General features: G+C 26.4%; 1 protein-coding gene across 3 annotated transcripts in view; it reads left to right on the forward strand.

Moving 5' to 3' along the window:
* LOC122717736 overlaps positions 1 to 24512 on the forward strand; it is a 34248-nt gene extending 9736 nt beyond the window's left edge. For all 3 annotated transcript variants that reach the window (XM_043942099.1, XM_043942098.1, XM_043942100.1), the window contains 6 exons: positions 13797 to 14043; positions 15484 to 15683; positions 16646 to 16849; positions 18532 to 18759; positions 20887 to 21347; positions 22572 to 24512. In XM_043942099.1, the coding sequence (XP_043798034.1) occupies positions 13797 to 14043; positions 15484 to 15683; positions 16646 to 16849; positions 18532 to 18759; positions 20887 to 21347; positions 22572 to 24359 (3128 nt within the window). In that variant the 3' untranslated portion in view covers positions 24360 to 24512. The remainder of the gene's footprint in view (positions 1 to 13796; positions 14044 to 15483; positions 15684 to 16645; positions 16850 to 18531; positions 18760 to 20886; positions 21348 to 22571) is intronic.
* Positions 24513 to 25923: the final 1411 nt, after the last annotated feature.

Below are 25923 nucleotides of genomic sequence, written 5' to 3' on the forward strand. Positions count from 1 at the left end.
ATTATTAAATTAGATTTTATATCTATTATAATATAAAATAGATTTGTGATTGTAAAATTTAATCAATATTAAATTCGGATTACCGAAATAGGAAATGGAAAACGCGATGAACATTCGAAGTAAGGTGAGCGTATAAATTGCGAAAGAAGGTGCAGCCATTGTTGACTTTCCGTTCTCGTCTTCCTCTTTAAGCAGCCTTCCGGTTAGAAATTTATCGCAGCTTGACCAGTGAGAGCTGTTCACGATCTTTCGACTTCTTCTTGCGGTTGTGATCGTTCTAATTTATAACCGCGTTGTTACAAATACTTCTGGTTTTCTTATTCATATTAGTTAATCTCGAATATCAGATTATTATTAACCTTGAATTTTTAATTCTCTGCCATATTATATTTTTTCTATAATATAACAATTAAATCATTCCAATGGTGATTGGCTATTTTAAATTTATATTCTACAATTTTAATTTTCTTTCATTTTTTTTTAATTAATCATATTATGAGAAAGTAGAAAAATTGAAATAAACAAAAAATTAGAGAAACTTTAATTACAATGCCAACAAAGTAATTGATTCTGCTACTAGGCCATAAAACTATCAAGATGAAATACATTAGAATACTGAAATTTATTTTCAGATATTCTTTTTCAAATATTATAATTAGATTATTATTTATTATAATAAACAAGAATCTGAATAATTATCTAAAAATATAATTTGAAATAGAACATTACTAAGCATAATTGAAGTTGATCTCAATTAAAGTATATTTTAAATGTCAAATCTATTGTCTTTCTTTAAGATCATTGTCTAATATCGATTCTTCTCTTTTTCTACTATTTTTTAGTTTCTATTTGAATCTCTACCATGTTTCTTCAGTGGAAAATGTCGAATGCGGGACACCGTTACTCTCTTATTCTCAGTTGGCACCGATAATCTGGTGTCCCTATATTCGTGACCTTAAAACTGAATTCTTGACCTGGTGTCCGGTATCCAGCATGAAAAGCCGTTACGAAATCTTGTCTTAAAATCGATCTTTAAATTCCCTCTGGTACATTAAACATTGTATACAAAGATAATCTCTTTATTTTGAGACTAAGTAGATTGAAAAATATTAAATTATCCTTCAATTGGTAGCGATTTAATTTTTACAAATTAGATATCTTTAACTCATAACAAAGTTATGCGATAATTACGTAGTAGTGTATGTAATATGTAATATGTAATATATAATTTCAAAAGAAGAAAAAGTGACTCACGAAAAAAAAACGTGTTCTTAAGGAAGGAAAATTAGGTTAGGTTAGGTTAGACATGCTAATAGTCAAATTCTTAATAAAATTATTGAACTAAAAGTTAAAATCACCATTTATTACTTATATTAATTAATTTAATTGATTGTTATGAACAATTCCTTTATTTTTTATACTTATATTTATTTTCGATCGTAATTTTTTACACCAATGAAAGATTTTTATTTTTCTCTTTTAACGCAATCCTTTTCTATTAATATTAATAACAATTTTAATTTTATGCTGAATTTTAAATCCATATAAGAAAACCTATTCTTTTTTTTTTTTTTTTTTTTTTTTTTTGAGTGGTTTTGTGAAATCGGTCATTTCATTCGCGACAGCCTATAATAGAAATCTGTCAATAAGAAGAAACTGTTAGCTGTCCAAGTGTGTCAAAACCGGAAGAGCTCGGTTCACGGATACGCGAAGGAGTTTGAAATCGAAAAGAAAGTGATCGAAACGAATCGATGGATTAACGTTGCGTGTGACGGCGCACTGAATCTTGAAAACGACACGTGTCATTTTTTTTTTTTTTCTTGATTATTTGAAAGAGAAAAAGAGTGATCTAAGCAAACTTCCCTGGTTGTTTTGCATCTAAAATGATCCACGCTGAAAGTGGACGCAGTGATAGCGATCGATGAAAGTTATCAATTCCTCACAGCTACGCCTTTCTCGTTTCACCGTTCACGAGAATATAATAAATCTAGTCTCAAGGTCTTTCTATCTGTTCCTGCCTCCCATTAACCGTAACCAGATAAATTAATACGACGTTATACATGGTGGAAGAATTAGTGTGGAGAAATATCATGTTATGCCAAATTCCTTTTAACGTCAAGATATTGTGAGGAATTTTTTCGTCTTTGATTTGAATAATAAATTTCGCCCAGAATAATAATGTTCTGATATCGTAGAATCTTCGATTCTAATGTTTCAATGATTTATCCCAATCTTTGGAGGTTAGGTTGGAAATTATCGAAAAGCGGTCGAAACAATTATTTTATATCACAGTTTATTTCAATCAAATACAATTATATTTACTTTATATTTACACTTTAATCGATATTAAAATAATGGATAAAAGTAATGGTAAATTAGACATAGATATAGACAAATATGTACAATTAGTTCATATGAATTATACAATCTGACAATCTATTCACAATTATATATCATAGAATATAGGAAATAATTGTGATATTCACAATTATATATCATAAAATATATGTAAAAATGTAATACTGATGATGTTAGAATAAAAACGACGACAAAAATATATTTTTGTTCCAATTTTTATCGCATTTTTACAAAGACCAATTATCGACTTAATCCTACCATCCGCCATCTTGAATCCCGTCCATCCTCAAATTTGGGTCGTGAAAAGTGAGTCTGGGTCCGAAAGGAGCAGATTACGAACGAGACATACCGGTCCTTGGATAAGAGAACGCCAGTTATGCGACGGTTCGATAACCTCGACTTGGCCAACCACCTGATTTTTAAGATCGATCTCCAACCTGAATAACACAACGTCCGATCGGTTATCGATATTCGACGCAAGATTGTCCCTTTTCGAGAACCAGTTCACCAGTGTGAGTGGTGGACACCATCATGGTCACCAGCTGTGACCCAAATGGAACGAGCTGTTGCAAGAAACTGTTTCTCCCTTTGTACCATTGTTCTCCAGTTGTTTATCCGGAAAATTCCTCGAATCCGATTGTCAAGTCGGAACACAATGGCGAGATGTTGGGTAATCGTTCTTCTACAATTTTTTGTTTGCAAACGGCGATAAATTGCAGAAGATGAGATAGGAATTGTTTCTCAAAGATCGTTTTCGAGGAAAAATTTTTTTAATTGTGAATTGTTTATGGAACGAAATCTTACTTTTGAATCACATTCGAAGAGAAATTATCTTTCAGATTTTTGATGTAATAATAATAAACAAAAAGAAAAATTTAGGAAGGTATAAATAGATACTTTCGATTAGTATAACCTCTCAAGAGTGAATTATATGAATAACACATAGGATAAACGTGTTGTTGTAATGTTAACGGAGTATGAAAAATATGTAATAAGCATGCAGTAATTGGAGCGATGCATGCATAAATAGTTTAATTTTGAGGCTGATGATACATTCTCGTTTAAACAGTGGATTTTTTAATATCCTTTTTTATTTTAGATTTAAACAATATACAATTTCTATTGAGGTATACTCATAAATAAATAATAAAAGTTATATTGAAAATAATGATTACAATGTTATTGATATATATATATATAACTATAATGATTATTATGTTGTGATTATTATATTTCATACGAATAGAGTTCAAGTTCATCAAAGGAAAGATGTAAATTAAAATGGTTAATCCTTTTCTTGATATTGTTAAGAAAATCATTTTTATGAAGAAAGATTACTGTAATGCATAGCGAGTTATGATTTTTAAGATCACTCGTGTAACATATTCTTCATTTATGTCTCTCCATTGTTACTGCATAACCAATCTTGAAAATTGGTATTAAATTACTATTCTTCTTCTTTATTGAAAAGGAAGACCTGTCTCTCACGAAGATTAAGCTTCGTGCTAATAATGGGTTGACATCGTTCGAGTTACATCCGGAGTTCTTGTTAAGAAACTGCATAAAACATCACCGTTGCACTAATGGAAGCGATGTTTCTGAAGAAATCCCGTTGCTGGTTTTAAAACGTCTTTGTACCGTTAAATCTTTGAACTGATTGCATCTTCGTTTCACGGATGCATTTAAATGCATGATCTTTTCCAATCTAACGTTCATTCAGAAACTAAGTTTTCTGAAACGAACACTTCACAATAATATTAATAATGTCACGATAATTTAATTTATTTTGATACTGATCGAATTTTATTTTATTAATATAGATTAATATAATATTAATATAATAGAATAGAAAAATTCTAAAGAACAGAAGTTTTATTATGAAAAGATTTTATGATACATGAAAAAAAAATTTAAGATAATGCAAATCTACCTGAAGAAGAAATTCTAAAAATTGTACTTGTAAAGAAAAATGAATATTATTATTTAACAAAATTAAGAAAAAAGTTAAAGAAAAATATTTAAAGAAAAAAAATTAAAGAAAAATATCAAATTTAATTTACTTTAATACAAATATAATAAAATAGAAAAATTCTAAAGAACAGACATGAAATTTTATTATAAAAAGATTTTATAATACATGAAAAAAATATAAATTTATAAATTTAACAAAATTAAAGAAAAATATTAGATTTAATTTACTTTAATACAAATATAATAGAATAGAAAAATTCTAAAGAACAGAAGTTTTATTATGAAAAGATTTTATGGTATATAAAAAAAAAATTTAAGATAATACAGTTTTGCAAATCTACTTGAAGAAGAAATTCTAAAAATTATACTGTCAAAGAAAAATATTATAAATTTTACAAAATTAAAGAAAAATATCAGATTTAATACAAATATAATAAAATAAAAAAATTCTAAAGAACAGACATGAAATTTTATTATAAAAAGATTTTATAATATATGAAAAAAATATAAATTTATAAATTTAACAAAATTAAAGAAAAATATTAGATTTAATTTACTTTAATACAAATATAATAGAATAGAAAAATTCTAAACAACAAAGATTCATTATGAAAAGATTTTCTATATGACAAAAAAATTTAAGATAAAGCAGTTTTGTAAATCTATCTGAAGAAGAAATTTTAAAAATTGTACTGTCAAAGAAAAATGAATATTATAAATTTAACAAAATTAAAGAAAAATATCAGATTTAATTTATTTTAATACAAATATGATAGAATAGAAATATTCTAAAGAACAGACATGAAATTTTATTATAAAAAAATTTTATAATACATGAAAAAAATATAAGATTTAATTTAAATATAATAGAATAGAAAATTCTAAAGAACAGAAATTTTATTATGAAAAGATTTTATATATAAAAAAAAAATTTAAGATAATGCAGTTTTGCAAATCTACTTGAAGAAGAAATTCTAAAAATTATACTGTCAAAGAAAAATGAATATTATCAATTTAACAAAATTAAAGAAAAATATTAGATACACATTATCAATTTCCAAAGATTTAAAATTGAATTATATTCGTTTATTCATTTTTTTACGTCTTCTGTAAATAAATCTTAAAGTTAAAATCTCAAAGTTATTATTGACTTTCCTCTCGAATAAAAGTCTATGATCGTCATAGTTGAATTATTAATTCAAAGGATTGCAACATTGTGAACGTATACGTAACCGTAAATGCACATAGAGGTGTTCCTATACGGTCATTGAAGGTGAGGCAATTTTCCAAACCGATTTCGAAAGCTTCGATCGTGTTCGAATCCCAAGGAATCGTCCATTGTAGATCGATTACGTATGCGATTTACGTGTCGATTTCGATCGATTGTAGTATTATTCACGGTTGTATAGAGGCGTATAAAAAATTGAAGAAAGTTGAAGAAAGTCTGAAATATAAATAGAAAGAAATGAATAGAACGTTCAAGAAGAACACAAAAAGCACAAGACTGAAAAAAAGAAAAATTAAATACATAAGAAGAAATACCAAAGAAAGATTTACAGAAGAAAATAGATTGTAAAAAACTGAAGAGTTTTTAAGAAAGAAAATCATGGAAGATTAAAAGAGACTAAAAGGAATAATTTTTTTTTTTTTTTTCTATAAATCGAAAACAGTTTACTGCTTCGTCATTCTCTAATTGCATATAGAACCTATTAATCCTAATGCAGATTACTCGTATCTCATGATGGATTGCTAGAAAATTTTTCTTTCCAATAATATGAAAAAAAAAGACGTTTTCTACAACAATTTGGACTTTCATAATGAATCGATAATTTTTCCACGATTTTCGAGAAATCGTGTTATAAATCGAACAAGAACAAGTTCGATTTTTATCTGAATGGTGAACAAAAGTTGGGTAAAAGAAGAACGAGTTAGAACTCGGTTTTAGCCATTTTCAGGTCGATATTGCTGTTTCTATTTCGTAACAAAAGACAGACATTTCCTGTGAATTACATAAATCGTTGCCGTTGTATCAATGGTAATTTTTAAGGAAGTCTGTCAGAAAGTGGAGCTCGTGCGATAGAGATGCATTTTCTCTGACGTTTTCCATTTCATTAAATGATTAGATGTAATTTAATCGTTTCCAGCCTGTCTTGCAGAATACACGCACCGATGTAACGACTTTAATGGGTGTGCAATTGATGAGTTTTGCTCCATAAATGACGTGATGCGAGAAATAGAAGTTTCTATTAAAGCAGATTTTAAATGAATAAATATTCGATAAAAATAATAATAATAATAAATAATAAATGATTGAAAATAAACTATGACCCAATTTATTTTTCAACAAAATTTTCTTCAATAAGTATTATTACTTTCATTGTGAGAATATTATTATAAACACGGATTCTAAATAAATAAATGAACAATATTTAATAATAATTATGAATAATGAAAACTATTCTAATTAAAAAAATCTTAAATAAATTTTATCAATAATAGTGATGAATAAAATATTCTGATATCAGAAAGAGAAAGTCATTATAAAATTTACAAAGAAAATTACAAAAGAATAATATGAAAATAAGATGTTACTATAATACTTTAAATTTTAGCAGAAAAATAAGAATAAGATTTGAAAGATACAAATATATGACTTTAAAATCAAATATTAGGATTAAATTTTAAAAATACAATTTAATTTAATTTTACTTAACAATTTAATTTTTCAACTTAATATTCTTTTTTCTAATTTTTGAAAAATTGATTGTTCAATAACTGATAAAAGATAACTGAGTTATCTTTACCTATTTAAAATGTATAATTAAATTTAATATCATTGTTAATAGAAGAATGAGAGTAAAATGGCATTTTTAATATTTAATTATAAGTTTCAAACATTACTTTAATTTATATTAAAAATTAATGAAATATATATTTTTTTACCAAAATAATTTGAACATTTAAAAAAATAAAAAAGTAAAAGTAATAAATAATCAAAGAAATGTACAAGTAAATAAATAAAGCATAATGAAGTATTAAATTAATAGTCGTATGGCTTCTATTAATTTTTATTAAAGACTCAATAAAATTATGAAATTTCACTCATAAATTTCATTTCACATATTCCATTTTCTTTTAGTATAATTTTCTGATAATAGCTTTCTGATAATAGCTTTTAAGGATAAAAACTATAACTTCTTTATAGTATATTAATATACAAATTTTTATAGACAAATGGCATTTGAAAAGGAAATCTTCAAAAAGTCAATAACGAAGATATTTATTAACTCTATACTCTTTTACTCCTCTAAAAAGAAATTCGACGAAACGTGTTTAATAGCGCGTTTCAATAGATACAATCGTTGTCTGTCAGTCAAACATTGTTTCATTAGAGCTATGATGATGTAATTTCCAGAAAAAAGAATTTCTCGATTTCGCGATAATCGATGACGAAATCATTAAAAAACCAAGAAATTATCGCTTTGAATATCCGTTCGACATTGTTGGTTTTGTTTTTTTGATTCGTTATCGAGGCGAAACGTGCGTCATTGAGGATGCGTAGAATGATCAGATGCGATGCAAGGTGTTGTTATTCATTTCTATATAGGAACCTTGACATAACCTTCATGCTGGATTAGATATTAGATAATCACTCTTAGAAAGTCATTCATGTTTAAGTCTATTTTTTTTTTGTTCATTCTCTTTCCTTTATTCTATTTTAATGCAAATTTTGCTAACAAACAATTTATATGGAAAAATTATTTTTGAAAAATGCATTGTAACACAATTGAAAATGAACAAATATTAATTCTGATAAAATTAAAAATTTCAAATGGATGACACTTTATTTTCATTATCCCTTCTTACTTCAATCAAACCATAAATTTTAATCCATGATTTGCAAACCATTAACACTACAAAATCAAATAAAATTGATTTTAAATTTTCATTTTTTTCAATTATTAAAAATGCACAAATATTCGTATATCATATATCATACCCTTTAAAAGTCAAAAAACAGTCTATCGTAAACTAGATCTTCTCATATCTATATAATAAAAACAAGCCTCGATCGATATTTTTATGTACAATATTATTTTTTTTTTTTTATTTACTTCAATCCAATCCAAAAAATGTATGATGCACGTTGTACACCTGCTTCAAATCGCGGACCAAATCTCAAAGTATCGCAAACGAGGTGGCCGGGATCGAGCAGGCAACTCGAGTCAAACGGTCTTGATTTCCCTTTTCCTATCCCTCGCTCGAGACCGCGGTATTTTTTGCACAACCGCTCGCTCCACGGACAAAAAACTCGAGCAACTCGAGCCGCTCTCCGGTCTAGGTGACCATTAACGACCGATTCCTCTTGGCTTCTTGGCTTTCTTTTTCCGAATTTCTCCCCAGCTCAGACTGGTCTGGTCGGTTCATCCGTGACGGTTGCCCTATCGCAGGCGCCCCGCCTCCGCCTCCGCCTCGTTTCCCGATCTCTAACGAGATAATCGGCCGGCCGAATAAAAAGAGTTTCTCTTTCTTATCTTCTGACCCACCGCCACTGATACCGAGCAACTTTCTTCGCCCGATTTTCTTTCTTTTACTTTTATCTACCTTTATTCCTTTCATCATTTCGAGCATATATACAATATGTATAAACAATTATTACTCGTCGTTTTAAATATATGTATATATGCTTGAAATCGTCGCATTGAATGAGTTTTTATTATATATTTCAAGCATATATTTTGACAAACAATTATTTGGAATAATTATTAAACTCATCGATTTGTATATATATTTGAAATCATTTGAATGAGTTTTTATCATATATGTTTTATTATATGTGTTTGGTTTTAGTTTTAAAGATATTTTAAGAAAAAATTTTTGTCAAAAATTTTAGGTTATAAATACGTTTTATTATAGCGGAGATGATTGTAATAATTAAACATATTTCTATATATACTAAAAATTAACGAATTATAGATTAGGTTAGGTAAGGTTTCATTTGTTTATTCCATTTTATTCATTCATCGTGTCATGAATTATTTATAAAACTTAAATTCATTTTAGCGTAGATGAATCGTTTAACGAACAATAAAAAAGAAACATTAATAATTTAGAGGTTAGATTTTATTATTTTTAATTCGAATAAAAACTGTATCAACTTATCATAATTAGAAGCAATGTGATTAATGTTCTTAGATTCTATATTATGCTACATGTATTTGTCAATAATTCATTCATAAATTACTCACAAAACATCATTCTGTTGTAAGAAGCAAAATATAATATTCTGGACAAACAGGAATTTTGCTATATAGTTATAAATCAAGAAATAACGACTATGCAGAATTGATAAAAATTTTATAACCATAAATTCTTCAATTTTTTTATATGATCATACCGAACTAATCGTGAATTTACAATTCTTTGACCTGTCAAGATTGCTTCAATCCATTAATAATTTCACAATTTCTCGTTTTTTCATGATGAGCTGTCCTTTGATACAAAATCCAATTCAAATCACAGAGATCAAAGAATAGACGATTTTTTTTTTAATTTTAGTGAAAAGTGGAACATTTGCACGAAAAGCATGAAACGTATGGCGACCAAATATGGCATTAGAGAATTATCTCATCGAGATGTTCCAATTATATTCCAGAGATGGCGCGTCGTTTCATTGTTCCGTTCCTATTTTATGGGTTCCCAAGCATCGAGGAACCGTTGCCCAAGAACTCGTTTCTCAAGATGCTTATTCTTCCAGATGTAACGCTTGATCCCTTGCCTTGTTTTTTTACACGCGAATCTAGGTCGTAAGTTCAGGAGACAGTCGCAATCCTGATTGGCGACTCCTCGACCTGTAATCCTCAAATAACAGGTGAGCCTAGATTAATTCTAAGACGAGGTTAGCACGTTCCATGGATCGAAGTATGAAATACATTTTGTACTTTCAATTGGAACAATTTCAAATTTTTTTTTATCACGAATAAAAATTTTTGTTTTAAAACTCTTTTTCTCGATAATTATATTAATAATATTTGCAACATTGTAAATGTTGTAATTTGTATATTTCATCAGTAAAAATATACGGGTTATGATTTTTATTAAGACATATGTAATAAAAAAATATTAATTTTCTTTTTTTTTTTAAAAGAAAATAGATAACAAAATGGTATATATCTTTATTAAATATTACTCATTCAATCATTAAAATCCTACAATTCAAAACATGAAATTTTCATTTCGTGTAAGATATAATATATCTGCTTGGAGAATTTTAAATTTTAAATTGATAGGAAATTACAAGTACGCAATTAGATCACTTAATGCCAAAAAATTAATTAATTTTTTAGAAAATACTGATATAAAGTATCGATAAATTAAAAAAAAAAAAATCTGACTTTCAAAATCGTGAGAATTATTAAAATATTACATTCTTCGTAGAAAATTACATATAATTCTTTGACTTAATTGCGAAAATTGTAGGAAATTAACTTGCAAACACGCGCAATTAATGTAATGCCAAAAACAGTAATCTTTGATCTTCAATGCACATTTAATTGGAAACATTCCAGCAAGCAAAAGAATATAAAATAAAAGATCTTCGATATCTGTTTGATCTTAGTATTAAATGCGAGTCTAATTGCACTTTCTGCACGTCTTGCAGAAGAGATTGGTCGATAAATCTTCCGCAATTTTCTAATGTTCGTAGGCCGACAGGTAGAGATCGATTTATCGATCACCTAGACCTAAACTTTCCCTTCTCACGAATATTGGGGATTGCGATAGCTCGATGGACAAGTTTCAATCGAGGTGGCCGTGCTTCTTCGAATCAAATCTTCAATTTAGTTATAATAAAAACAAAAGTGAAGTTACTTTGAAAATGATCGATTTAATGTTTTTTAGTGTTTTTTACGAATTTGAGAAAGGAAACAAGTGTGAGTCAGTGCTAAATAAGTAAATGGTATATGGTAGTACATTTTTAGTGTATTTGCGATAAAATCTCTGATTTTTCGTGAAATTTGACTTGAAGAGAATCGAAAGAGAAGAAATGTGTGTCAAATGAATAAATAATTAGGATCGAATTTGGATGTTTTAAGTTTGATTAGATTAAATTAAATTAGATTAAGATAAGATAGGTTAGGTTATCCGGGCAAATGTAAATTTGACTTGGGAGAAAGAGAAAAAATAAATTAATTTAGAAATTTATAATTTATTTTATTATTTTACTTTTTTATAGTTTATTTTATTATTCTGAGATTTTATTTCTAAGAATTAATGGAGATAGTGGATAAATAGTATGTTAATATTTCGTTGTATGTGTCATCTCGATTTATTTTTAATACCAATCTTAGATAAATAACTTTCTTATTACTAAACTTTTAATTGGATTTTATCATGCAAATAATTTTTAATCTTTTTAGAGAATCATAATTAGAAAGTTATTGTAATGATTTTATATAATATTGTTCATCTTTCTCTATCTACTAAAGTTCATAGATCATTGATCCAATCATTGGAAATTTTCAAAGTTCATAATTAATTATTATGTTTAAATCTTTTTGTAAACAAAATTTTTAAGAATTGGAATGGAAAGTCATTATATTTTTCTTGAATTACATTTGTGTTAAACATGTCTTATATAAAGTATGTATTAATTGTATTAATTTTTGACACAATAATTTATAAATAAATTCAATCACTTTAAATAAAAATTAAATAATAAATTATTGAATATAAAAAATGAAAACTTTTAAATATCATATCTATAGAAAAGATAATAAATAAAATACTATCTACCCTAATTATTTTTAAAATAAATAAATGCTAATTTATTAATATTAATAATTACTTATTCAATTGATAATGTTTACTTCATGTAAACAAAATTAATAATACAAATTATTTAATATATTAATATATTATATATCATTTCACAAAGTAAAAATATTATACAAAATATTTACACATCTTCAGTTAAATATTTGATTTAAAATCTAACTCTTGTTGCTCGATTCGAATAATGTTTATACAGAGATGACTCTATCGACCCACTTTGGATCGTTAAATTTCTGGTTCGTGAATCTCGATCGCACATTGACACCGTGAGAAAAAGGAAACAGGTTTGTCCAAGAAAAATAAAAAAAAAATCATTGATTCGCGTTCCAGAAGATTGTTATTCAGGCGTCATGCTAATAACAGTGCAACGAGCCAAAGAAACCGTTACAAAGGTTTGCAAGAATCAATCCGGCCTGCGATGCATGCAACCACGTCTCAAGACAACACCGATCTCGTTCCGAACAATTTGAGGTTTTGTTAGCTCGATTGAGCAACAAACGAAGATCAAATTCGATAAACTGGTTCAGATGCAGAGTTCGATTTAAATTAACGGTTCTCTGAATTGAGTTTATTTATTAACAGTAATATCAAGAGATGTGCGAGATAAAAGTCGTTATTTTTTACGCCATGTGCATTTTTGGGTATTTTTAATTAAATTAAATTTTGCATAAAGACATAAATATCTGCAAAAGTTTGCGTTAAATGAAGAGAACTTCATTTCGTTTCATTTAATGCAAACTTTACTATATATGTATGTATAAATATCGATCAAAGCTTTTATTAAATTATTAATATTATTATAAGCAATTTATGTTAATTTTTATCTCTGAAATTGATTTACCAAAGAGTTATTCTGTACATGTTATTGATTAATTAAAAAAAAAAAAAAACTTAAAGCAAAATTAAATACTCAAGAAAAGTATAATATTAAATTTATCATTAGATGGAATTTTATTAAATATGTATATACATTGGAGACTTTATATAAATAACAGTTTTTATTATTAGAAAAAGATTAAATAGTATAGGAGAAGAAAGTATAATTCTGAAATTACATAAAAAATTTTTATAATTTAAGTTTAGTAATTTATATTTTTGAAAATTTCTAAAATATAAATTTTTACATATTAATTCTAGCTGAAAGGAATCCAAAGAATATTAAACATATTCCCTTTCACAATTACGACATATTGTTAAAAAAAAAAAAAAAAATTACAAATGAAATATTGACGCATTGACGCAATCTTGTTAATGGATTATAAATTTTTTGTTTGATTTGCAAGAAAGATATTTCAACGATTGAAGAAAGATTTAAATTTAAAATGCATACGTATTTTTAAAACCAATAATAGTATTATACCAAATATAGTAATTTCAAATTTTCACAATATGTATTTAGACTTTCATTAACATACATTATATCTTCATTTTATTTCTTTTTAACAATTATTTTAATAATATTCATTTGCAATATAAATCGTCATTATAAAAGCAGATTCATCAGAGTAAATACGATAATTATTTGCTGTAGAAATGCATAAATCAATATACTATACTAATAAATAATTTTGTGATATTAAAAAGTTATTCGAAGATCAAATTAAAAAGTAAAATAATTAAACGATTTCTTGCAGGAGATCCGGCGGTTGCACAAGAATGGCCGACGCCTCTCGACGAATCCGCGGACGAGAAAAACGATGCCGAAATATTTCGAGCGGTCGTCGAATCAATGAGACAATGGACCTTGCACAAGAAATTACATCACAGGACCAGGAGAGAGGTATCGAAGGTCTGCTACGAAGATGTTGGCTGTTTCGAGGACACGGGGCCCTTCAGTTATCTGGAAATGTTACCCTCTCCACCCAAAGATGTCGGCACTAGGTATATGGCGATAAGAAAAAGTACAAAAGTACAATTTGATTCATACGTATAGAATGATTGAACGAGATTTGAGAATTTTCATTTACTTTTATCAATGATTTTCAACTCGTATATCTATACAAATTTATCTAAAAAATTTTATGAAAATTTGAGAAAAATAATAAATAATTATCTTACATATTTATATATATATATTACAGTTTGTTATTGAATTGGATTATTGAATGATAGTAAAAAATTGTTTATCATTTATCTTCATAATTTCATAATTTGTTAAAATTGAAAATTGCATGAGATTGCAAATATTTTATGAATTCCATTTACTTTCATTTTATTCCAATACTACTTTTGTTTTATCAAGTCACATTATTAAGTTTGTAATGTATTATTTTATTATTGTGTAACTACATAAAAATTAAAAAAAAAAAAGATTAAAAGTTAATTTTTACTTTTTGATTTTACAAAGATGCTTCCATTTTTCTTAAACAGCATGATAAATGATATAGTCATATTTATACAACGTTAATATATTTCTGATATATTTTTGAAGGATCCATTTTAAAATAAACACAAAAGTTGATATATCATAGTAAAAGTTTTCTTTATAAATATAAGCAATTGAAGTTTGTGTTACATAAAGAGACAGAAATAAAATATGGTATAATTCAATTAAAATTTTTGTATACCAACTTCTATATTTATTTTTGATCTTTAGATTAGAGATCATCTATATATGTATGACAAAAATACAATTAAGAAATATTCAATCAAAATGTTTTAATACATGTTTTAGCATTTTGTTTTTCCTTTCATGAGAATATGCTTTGATCAAGTTATACAAATTAATCTTTATGCAAATATTTATTAATAAATTATATTTATATATTTTACATTCTATTTATAGAATAAATCAGTTATTAATGAGTTTTTTAAAATTCTATCATTAGCATGTTAGAATTAATACATGATAAAACACCATGTTAAAACTTAATGACCTAATTATATGACCTTTAACAGCACTTTTATGTCATATTATAAAAAAAAAATACAAATAACAGACCATCAGTAAATAGAATTGTTAATTTTATTGTATAGCTAATATTTGAAAATAGCATTCATAGTATTTACTCACAATATTCTCAGAATATTTTTATTTATTTACTTGTACAATAATCAAAGAATATTATATAAAAAAAAATCCAATATTTATTAATTATATCTAGTTAATGTAGTCTGTTTTTCAAGTTTTTGAAGTTTAAATATATTTGATAAAAAAAAAGAAGCTATCATTCTCAAAACATTTGTATAATTAGTTTAATTATAACTTTTCAGTTTATCCAGGCATTATAATATATAAATTCAAATTGAAAATCTATGAATTTTATTCAATGAATCATTGTTTTTAGCATTTAAACTGAAAAATATTTCTATTCTTTGCAGATTTCTGGTGTACGGTAGCAGGAAAGCGAGGTCGATCCCGATGGAGGTTCCTGCCGATGATATAAACGATAATGCACACCGTGCCATAGATCCTGATTTACCCACCAAAGTAATCGTACACGGATTTGGGTCCAGCTGTGACCATGTATGGGTTTACGAGATGAGGTCTGCCCTGATGACGGTGCACGAATGTAATATAGGTAATGATTTTTTATATATTTTTTTCTTTTCTTTTATAAAGTATTTTTTTAAAAAAATTATAATCAAAATTCTTTATTATTAAAAAAATCGTTTCAATTCTCTTTAATAATTTTAGAAATACTTTTCTATTGTATGAGAATTAAGTATTGCGAGAAATAGATAAAGTTTTTGCTGAAATTTTATTATTAAAAAATAAATCATTTTTATTTATACTTTTTGTACAAGAATAAGATATAAGAATTGTCAGAATGTATTTTTTGTTAAAAAGCTTTTTGTATTTCGAAGGATTTCGAGAAAATAATTTTATTCTGACAATTTAACATTGTACTTTGATCTTCATTAAAGATGACTCGAAATTTTGAAATTTGAATAAATTATAGCAATCAACAGTTTTAAATTCTATAAAAAAGAAAATTAGACCATATAATTATTGATTCTTTTAGATTTTTCTCCAATCTTTAAATATATATAATTAGTCTTCAAAATATTCAAATTAATTATATTTCTCTTTTTATCTTAATATTTTTATTATTTTCATATTTCTTATAGAATGTGTAATATTTTCTATTAATATTTACTCTCACTCTAAATAAAAAAAAATAAAGTAAAAAAATAAATTTAATTTTTTCAAAGTTAATAAATTTACATTATCCTCTTTACTTAAAATATTTCATCTAATACTTTGAAATGTATAATTGAAATTCAGATTTATTTTTCAGATATTCTCATTAGAAAATAAATTATCTGCTACTAAATTTGTACAAAGCATATAACTTTCTAAATTTCATTTAAAAAATAAATAATATATATCATGTATATTTTGACAATTATTAAGAAATACAAATCAATAAGTTAAAAGAATTTCAGAATTTGACATTTGTTAAAATTTCAATTCAAAAATAAATATTTCTTACAAAAAAAAAACATTCTAAATTTAAGAAATTCTATTCTTTTTTTCCAGTATGCGTCGACTGGGGTCCAGGAAGCGCAGTCCCTAATTATGTAAGGGCGGCAGCCAACACTCGTTTAGTTGGTCGACAATTAGCCAAATTAGTAAGAAGCTTGAACGTGCCTTTGGAGAAGATTCATCTGATCGGTTTCAGCCTTGGTGCTCACGTTGCTGGATTCGCTGGAGCCGAATTGGGCAACGTATCTAGGATCACAGGTATTAAGACCTGTAATTACGCAACATTTCGTATAATTATTTATAACTCGTTAATAAGTTTCTTTGCTCTCTATTTATTCGAAAAAATATAATTGTGCAATATGTATTTTTGTTGTTTTTCGTGAATCATAATTCTTCCATTTGAAATGAAAAATGAATAAAATGAAAGGTGAAGAAAATAATGATTGGAAAAATTCGTTCTTGGGCAATAAATTATTTCGTGAAGCGATAAATAAATGCGTTCAATTGCAAATAAGTAATTTAGATTATGTTTCAAATTTAAAATTTTCTCGAAAAATTTTCAAACCGTCCAACTTTTTATTACCAAGTTTCCAATTAAGCAAAAAAGGCACTTGCGATTTCCTCATTTAATCTTTGAATCGATTAAACTTTTTCCCCGCATTCTCTCACACCTGTCCACCTTGAACGAAGTTTACGATTTCAGAAATCATTCTTACCACATACCTGTATATGCATACCATTACAATAAATTGGATCGATCGATTATTGTATCGTGTTTTCATGGATTCGTTAATTTATACAAGTTTTGCAACGATTCATTATTTAAATGAAAATCGTAAGAAAGAATCCATTTTGGGCATGGAAAATGAGAAAGTAAACCACGAAATGTTGTGCAATCCTTTGATCGATATTTAAATGGAATAACCGTTCACTAGAAACTGTAACGAGGACTTTTATAAAAATATTTAATTTTTTGTATATAATATTGATCATATTTTCTTCACACGTCAACAACTCGAAATTTTTTTATTCCGTTCTGCTATTTGAACACGAAAGAAATTATCTTTCAATTTTTTTTTTCGAATATGTTAAATTCTTTTTTTTTTTTTTTTTTCTATAATTTTTCATTTACACATTTAGAGATTTTTGAACTTTCGCTTATTTTATTTATTTTGATTACTTAGAATTGAATAAATAACGATTTAATGCAAATGACTGGAAAGATTGTTGTATAATTTTGAAACTTTAATGATTTAATTTAATATATAAGATTTAATATATAAGATAATCTCTTTAATTTAAAATTTAAAAGAAAATTTCAAGATAGATTTTAGTTTAATTTTTTTTTGTATTTTTTTTTATTTTTATAAAATATAAAATAAGTGGCATGAATAATTTCAGATAATAAAAATACAAAAAAAAAGATTAGATCATGAAATATTTATTTAAAATGTAATATTTTTCAAAGCAAATGTGAAAGTGTCTGTTTAATTTTATGCTTGTAACAGGTGAATCTTCTTATATAATAATTTACAACTAATGATTATTAGTAGTTTTAGTCATAATTAAAGTCATAATATATAATTTATAGAATTCCTTTTTAAACTTATTAATTTTACATTAATTAAGATTATTTGACATTTATGATCTTTATGAAAATAAAATTATTACTTATTATCAATATATATTATATACTATATATAATGATATATTATTAAACTTACATTATTATATACTATATCATATATTATAACTTATGAGTTATTTTATATTTTACTTTTATATTTTATTACTTTAACTTATGAGTTATAAAATTTTATATAAATATGTATTAATATTGATATAATATTTTAATAAAATTTTGAATCAATAGTATAATTTTAAATTTGTTATGTATTATATTCAATGTTCAAAGAGTTTATAAGTTTCAATATTCACAGGATTAGATCCAGCAGGGCCATTATTCGAATCCCAGGATCCAAGAGCTAGACTCGATAAAACAGATGCGAATTTCGTTGACGTTATACACAGCAACGGTGAACAACTGTTGCTCGGTGGTTTGGGTTCTTGGCAACCTATGGGTGATGTAGATTTCTATCCTAATGGTGGCAGAATGCAAACTGGGTGCTCGAATCTATTTCTTGGCGCCGTTTCTGACATTATCTGGTGTAAGTATTTTTTGAATCATATAATTTTTATTTATGACAAAATATATAATGATGTTATAATGAATTATATTATATGAATTATAATGATATATATAAAAATCCTAATAATAAATAAAAAAATTTACAAAAAATAAATATACATATAAATAACAATGGATGTAAATCAATGAAATATTATTTAGAATTTGCATCTAAATAACAGAAATTATTTTAAAAAATCAAATATATTTTGTTTATAATTATATGATTATTCAACATATTATTCATTTATATTTGCATGATTTTGTTTCCATGTTTTATTTTTAAATTTTAATAAAATATTTTTTTTTTATTTTTCTCGACACATACATTTTTCTTTTATGTTATTTTATGTTATTTTCATTACATAAAATTTTATCATATAATATTTTTTTATATAACTTTAGTATATAATACTTTTTATTATGTAAAAACTTTTTTCTCGAATACATTTATATATTGTAAATTGTTTTTTGTTTTATACTTTGTTGCAAATTAATTGTTATATGTTCTTTTTAAAATGGTATCATCCATGACATCTATATAAAATATAAAACAAATTCAATAGTGAATTGTATTAAATATATGATTGCATTCAATATGTCAACATATAACATCAAGTTCATTTTTCATTCTGAAAGAAAACGAAAATATAAATTTTAAAACTTTCATAAGTTAATGATGCATAATGACATTCATTATTTACTCTTTTGTTCATCAATTTGTTTGTATTACAAGTGATCGATAAAATCTAATGAGAAGTAATAATAAATCAAAGATTAGAAAGTACTCTATGATCTTTTTCATCCATCATTCAGGATAGTATTACCTTCTCCGCAACATGGATCGAATTCTTTGTCCTTAAGAAAGTGGGTCATACTGCCTATATTGTGAAATATCGCCTAAAGATACTTTGAACATTCATAAAAATCCTGACCAATTTTGCGATGTTTTGATCTACGAGTATTATTCTTATTATGATTCAATAAGCAAAAAACAAAACAAAATGATAGAAATCATTAAAATATTGTTGTATCATCTCAATTATTATAATGAAGACATCGTTGCTCCAATCATTCGAATTTACATGTCATTCCAATTATATAAAATTATCCATCAGTAGTGATATAATTCTGTAGCATTATTATCAATAGTGATATAGTTATAACATTATTTTTTATAAATGTGGATAAGATATTTTACTTTAATATCATAGATATAATATTTTTTTAATAAGGATTACAAAAATTTGCACTTATTATTTTATTTCAAGTAAATTATAGCACTAGTATTATCGCATTTTTCGTCTATTTATTAATTATTCTCAATTCTAGAATTGAAAGTCTAATATGCTTCAGTATAATTAATATTATTCCAAAAAAGAAATTGCATAAAGAAAATATATAAATAAAATTTTTATACATTATTTTATTTAATATAAATATAATAAGAATGCAATATGATAATATAATATAATAAAGATGAAAACTACTATAATAGTGTTTAAATATAATAATAATATAATACAATAGCAACGAACAGCAACGAAAAATTTATTCCATTATAAAATCTTTGATGATGTTCAAGTTTCGCGATACTAATCATATAATCATTAACTACTAATATCCAATATATCTATTAACTATTGATACAATAATCAAATGTACTTATGAATTTATCTACTTCTTTAATTATTTACCATTTCTATTTTTTTACTTTTTAAATATTTAAATTACTAAATTTTCTTTTACAAATATAAAAAAAAAAATATTTTGTTACTTCTTGAAATTAACCTATTATCATAGCAATTAAATACGTATCATAAAACAAAATATAAACAATTTTTTTGTATCTCATTCATAAAAAATGTTTTGATTCTGATATTAATATATATTACTATTAATACAATATTTGTATAATATATATAATGTATACAAAATTCAATTCAAAACACAAAGAATTCTCTCGTTCATCCAATTAACTTTCAATAAACATTTTCATCATCTATTAACAGAATAAAAATTATAATTAAACATAAATTCTCTCATCAATCCAATTTTCAATACATACTCTTATCATCATCCACTAAATTCAACGTTCATATTGCAGCAAGCGCAGTCGAAGGTAGATCTTTGTGCAACCATCGACGAGCCTATAAATTATTCACCGATTCCGTCAGTCCCAAGTGTCGGTTTCCAGCGTTTTCTTGCGACAACGGGTACGATGGTCTTCTTCGAGGCGAGTGTTTCCCTTGCGGAGCGAATGGCAATGGCAGATCTTGTGGCGATATGGGTTATTACAGCAACGAGTCACCTGCTAGAGGTCAACTTTATCTGGTAACTAGAGACGAAGAACCATTTTGTGCTCACCAGTACCAGGTGAAGGTGTACAACAGTCACAGCGAAAGACCTACTAGGAGTTATGGCAAATTGCAAGTGACTTTGGTTGGAGATGGATCTTTCAATGACACGTTCGCGATGACTAAGAAGGATGAAGAACTTATGGTTGGATCCGTGCTTCAGAAGATTGTCGTTCCGCATCCTGCAATCTCTGATGTGGAAGCTATTGAGGTAAGCTATGGATGGCAATGTTTGATCTAAAACATTATTGGATTCTCTAGAGCTTTGATTTGTACTAATATTTTTGAACTTATCATTTCTTATAATACATTGTATAATTTTTCAAACATTTCTACCTATAATAATGTAAAGAAAGTTTCACAGTCATAGATTTTAAATGATAGAAAAATAGAAAAAAATTTTCATTAATCAAATTTAAATATTATAATATTATAATGTATGATTTGATATATGTGTAATATATTTTTTATTCTTTTATTCTTTAAATCTGATCTGAATCCAGTTCCATACATTATCCTATAATAGACTTCTTTTTATCTGATGCTGTTTTAAATGATCAACAATTTTAAAAAGTAAAGATTTAACATTTTTTGATGATGAATTAACATTAGATTTTAATTTTAATATAATAATAAAGATGCAAGCTTTACATTATCCTCAATACTAATCTCAGAAGTATTTGATTTTTTATTTCTCATTTTGTTTTCAATATAATTGTAACTTACATTCTATTAACACTGATATTAATAATTGTTATTATCGTTATGTGGCTACATTCATAACAACATTTCGTTACGATTAGTTTGTTTGTAGTATCGATCTTTGCTATTCAAACATCTGTCTCTTGTTAGAATTATTTATGCTATTAAATAAAATTGATTTGAACATACAAGTACTATTCTCTATCTTTAAAAACTGAGAATTTCAAATCAGAACTGAAAACATATTTTTTTTATTAGTCATTAATTTTCTTATTTTTAGCAAAATGACAAAGATTTGATCTTGCGTTTTCTAATTCTTTCAATAATTCTATCATTAGCCTAAATCAAGTCCATCACAAAACAATGATTCAATTATAGTATATAATATATAAAAAATATATCATAATTTTATTAATTAATCATAGTAGATAAGTTCTTGTACATGATAATATAAAATAAGAATTAGATAATAATATATAGAACTAATTTTTAAGAAAATAATCCTACAATTATTGAACAAATGCTATGGGTAATTTTTCACTATTTTATGTTCTTTTTGAAATAAATTAAACAATGTTAAAAATTAATATAAAGTTTTTATATTAATATGTAATTATTTGTGAAATATATGAAATTCAATATTCAATAATAATCAAATACTTCTGAGATTAATTCTAAAATCTGAAAGCGAATCTGAAAAAGAAATATCCTTATCCTTTTTCTTACATTACAGATCAAATACACGGCATATAGTGGTTGGATCTCCTCAGGCTTGGTGTCCTGGAGCATCGACAAAGTAGCCATAATCGACAGCTTCGGGAAAACTCTTTCCGTTTGCAGAAAAGGCTTGAGCTTAGAATCCGGCAAACCTGTCTATCTTCCCTTATTCTCTGGAGAATGCAATGTTTCCAATGAATCAGATAATTCAACTTCACCAACTCTAGAACGTCTAGTGCAAGACAAGCAAGGTGGTATAGGTCCATTCACCAAAGAGCAAAATTACGAGCAAAAAGACAGTTACTCGATAGAAACATTGTCCAAAGAAAGAACCACAGCATCTTTATCTTCATCAAAAGGTGTAGGCCCCTTTACCAAGGATCAAAATCTACGGATAATCGAAGGTAAAGAGAACTTCAAGTCCAACAACTTTGAGGACCTAGGCAATCGTCGTAGCAACAGTCCTTGGAACATAATAGACATATCTAGCGATGGTGATTCGAATTCCTTGGAAAACTCTGATTCTGAAAAAGGCAGAGGATTCTCTAGTTCCAACTTCTTCACCAAGACTTCATCTCCCCATCCTTCCGTGGAACCATCGACAGAGTTTCTTCCAGAGATTCGAGAACCAGTATTGCAAGTGGATAAAAAGGAAACAGGAAGGTCTTTGAAATTCCCAGAAATCACTGAACCTATTCTGAGGCCACGTTCTGCGAGACAAAATATCAGAAATGAAGTGCACAATCGTGAAAAACAGGATCAAATACAACAGGAGACTTTATCAACTTCTAGAGCCTTTACTGTACAATTCTTGCCTGAGAGGTTGGCTGGTATATTGGCACAGGCTGAAAGATACGCCAGGCAGACTCTTCTTCCTTTGATCTCTCAATATACGCCTAGTTTCGTGAGTGGATCTAGGTACGAGGAGCCCAAATACTTTCCACCTTTGGGCGAGATCGCCACGGAGAATTATAAAGGTTCTATTGAGTTGACTACGAATAGCGGTCAACAGAACTTTTCAATAAAATATAATCAAGATAATCAAACGAATGGAAATACTGAAACTGTCTTTAAGGAAGAAATGAAAACTAAGAGTCATTCTGATATTACACAGGTGATACCTGCAGTTGTAGAAGCAATTTATCCGGAGAAAGATGTGAATTCAAGTACTGCTATGGAAAGTAACGAATGGGTACCAATAGAACCATTCACTTTGAGCAGTCCATCTACATCTAGAAAGGATTTAAATGTTTCTAGATCTCTGAATTGGGAACACGAGAGGTATAACTGGTCCACACAGACAGAAAACAGTAGTTTGAGATCAAAGGTGGATGATTGGGTACCTATTACTATCAAAAACGAAATTCAGATTAATGAATCTTCGAATAACGTTTCTAACGAGATTAGTTCGACCCACGTAGTCACTGACAAACAAGTTGAATTTAGTCAAATGGAAGCTGCAACTATAAAAGAGTTTAGAAATAATTCTGAAGCTGTCACTAAAGACGAGAGGAAATATATACCTCTGACTAATCCAGAAATGAAGGAATTATCGTCAACGAGCTCGAATGACATCTCAGAAACTAGTTCTTCGAGTACTTCTTCGCAATCAACGTATTCTCATATTCAGAAGATTCCTAGGCCTAAGAATACGAGAAATAGTAAAGTTGGAAATTTGACGAGAAGAAGTATGGTCTTCCCTTATGCATATGAGAAGAACAAAGATCCTAGAACTAGATATATACCTTTAATTCCTGAAGAAGATTTGAAAAGGCCTCATTTTCCTATGGAAAGGAAACGTTAAAAATGGAAGTTTACATTTTTGAAAATTTGTGGAACTGTTGTTGAAAATTTTCTTATTGACTTCTTTCGTTATTTGTAGACATTGATTAATTGTTACATTTATTAGGATTCTAGAATCCTAGATACATTCATTTTATTTCTGAAGACTTGAGAAGGCCTCGTTTTTTATGAAAAACAAGCAGCGAATAACTGGAAATTTATGTTTTTAAATTGTGGAATTATCGTTGGGAATAATTTTTTCATTCAAAACAAATTTCTAATTTGTTATTGATTTTTTTTTTATTATTTGCAAATGTTAATCAGTTGTTAAGACCAGTCTATAATAAATCACAATCATAAGTTTTAAATTTAAAGAAATTTTCAGAATTATAATATTATTAGATAATTGTCTAAAATTTTACATTTATACAATACTGATATTAAAATTTAATATCAATAAGATTCGATTAAAGTTTTGAATAAAGTTTCCTTTATATTTTGTTAAACACAAAATAAAATCCAAAATAAAATAATTATAATAAATATTAAAAGATATTAAGATAATATTAATAAAAATATTACTTATACTTATAAAGTATAATAATGATATGAATAATAGTTTAATATATTGATCAGAACTTTAAGTTCTTTTTGTATTTTCCTAAATATAAGAAGAAAAAGAAAAATAAGATCAAAAGTTAAAATAAATACAGAAATTATAAAATATTGGTATAGATTGATATAAATTTAATCTTAATATGATTTGACCAGAACTTTTATTTCTTTATCATACTTCTAGCATATTGATATATAATTCCTAGCAATCAATGAAAATCTAGATTTAGATCTTATGATCTTCTTTTGATTTATTATAAACTGGTCTTTTTTGTGAAATTAATGTTATCAATATCATGCAATGTGGTAATGTCGTTCGCTGGAAATTAATGGCTTTACAAAGAACGCTTTAAAAATTGTTATTTTGGTAAAAATTGGAGCCTTAACTTTATTTTTGTATATAGGAATTTTTTTACAATATATATAATATAATATATATATAATATATATATATATAGCTTCGCAGAAATCTGTTTTTTTTATCTTCACATTCGTTATTATTAATTCTTAGTTGTTAGAATTTTTATTATCATCGTCATCTGTATTTTTATCCCCCATCAATGTTTTTATTTATATACGTCGAACAGACGATCATAAGAGCGAAAAATCCCCACTTTGTATATAATGACCCGATAATTATTCCCTCTTTGAAATTGCGAAACGACTTTCGATGAAATACTATTATTAATTTTCTCCTCGTAATAATATGTACAGCTAACTGTCTACATGAACCACATCGTTCACGATCGTATGGTCCACGTGGACTATAGTCAAAAAAGTATGGAAGAGATGATTTTTAAGTGGACTTCTATGTGTATCTATAATATACCTGTTTTTACTTAAAATAAATAATCATCTTTAAGAAGAAAAATGCGCCTCTCGGTTTTCATCCCGATTCATATTACTTTTACTCGTTTCCTCTCACACTTTTATATTATCTCTCTCTCTCTCTCTCTCTCTCTCTCTGCTGC

The sequence above is a fragment of the Apis laboriosa genome, unplaced genomic scaffold (genome assembly GCF_014066325.1).
Source record: "Apis laboriosa isolate Shangri-la unplaced genomic scaffold, ASM1406632v1 scaffold56_cov145, whole genome shotgun sequence".
Classification (NCBI taxonomy): Eukaryota; Metazoa; Arthropoda; class Insecta; order Hymenoptera; family Apidae; genus Apis; species Apis laboriosa.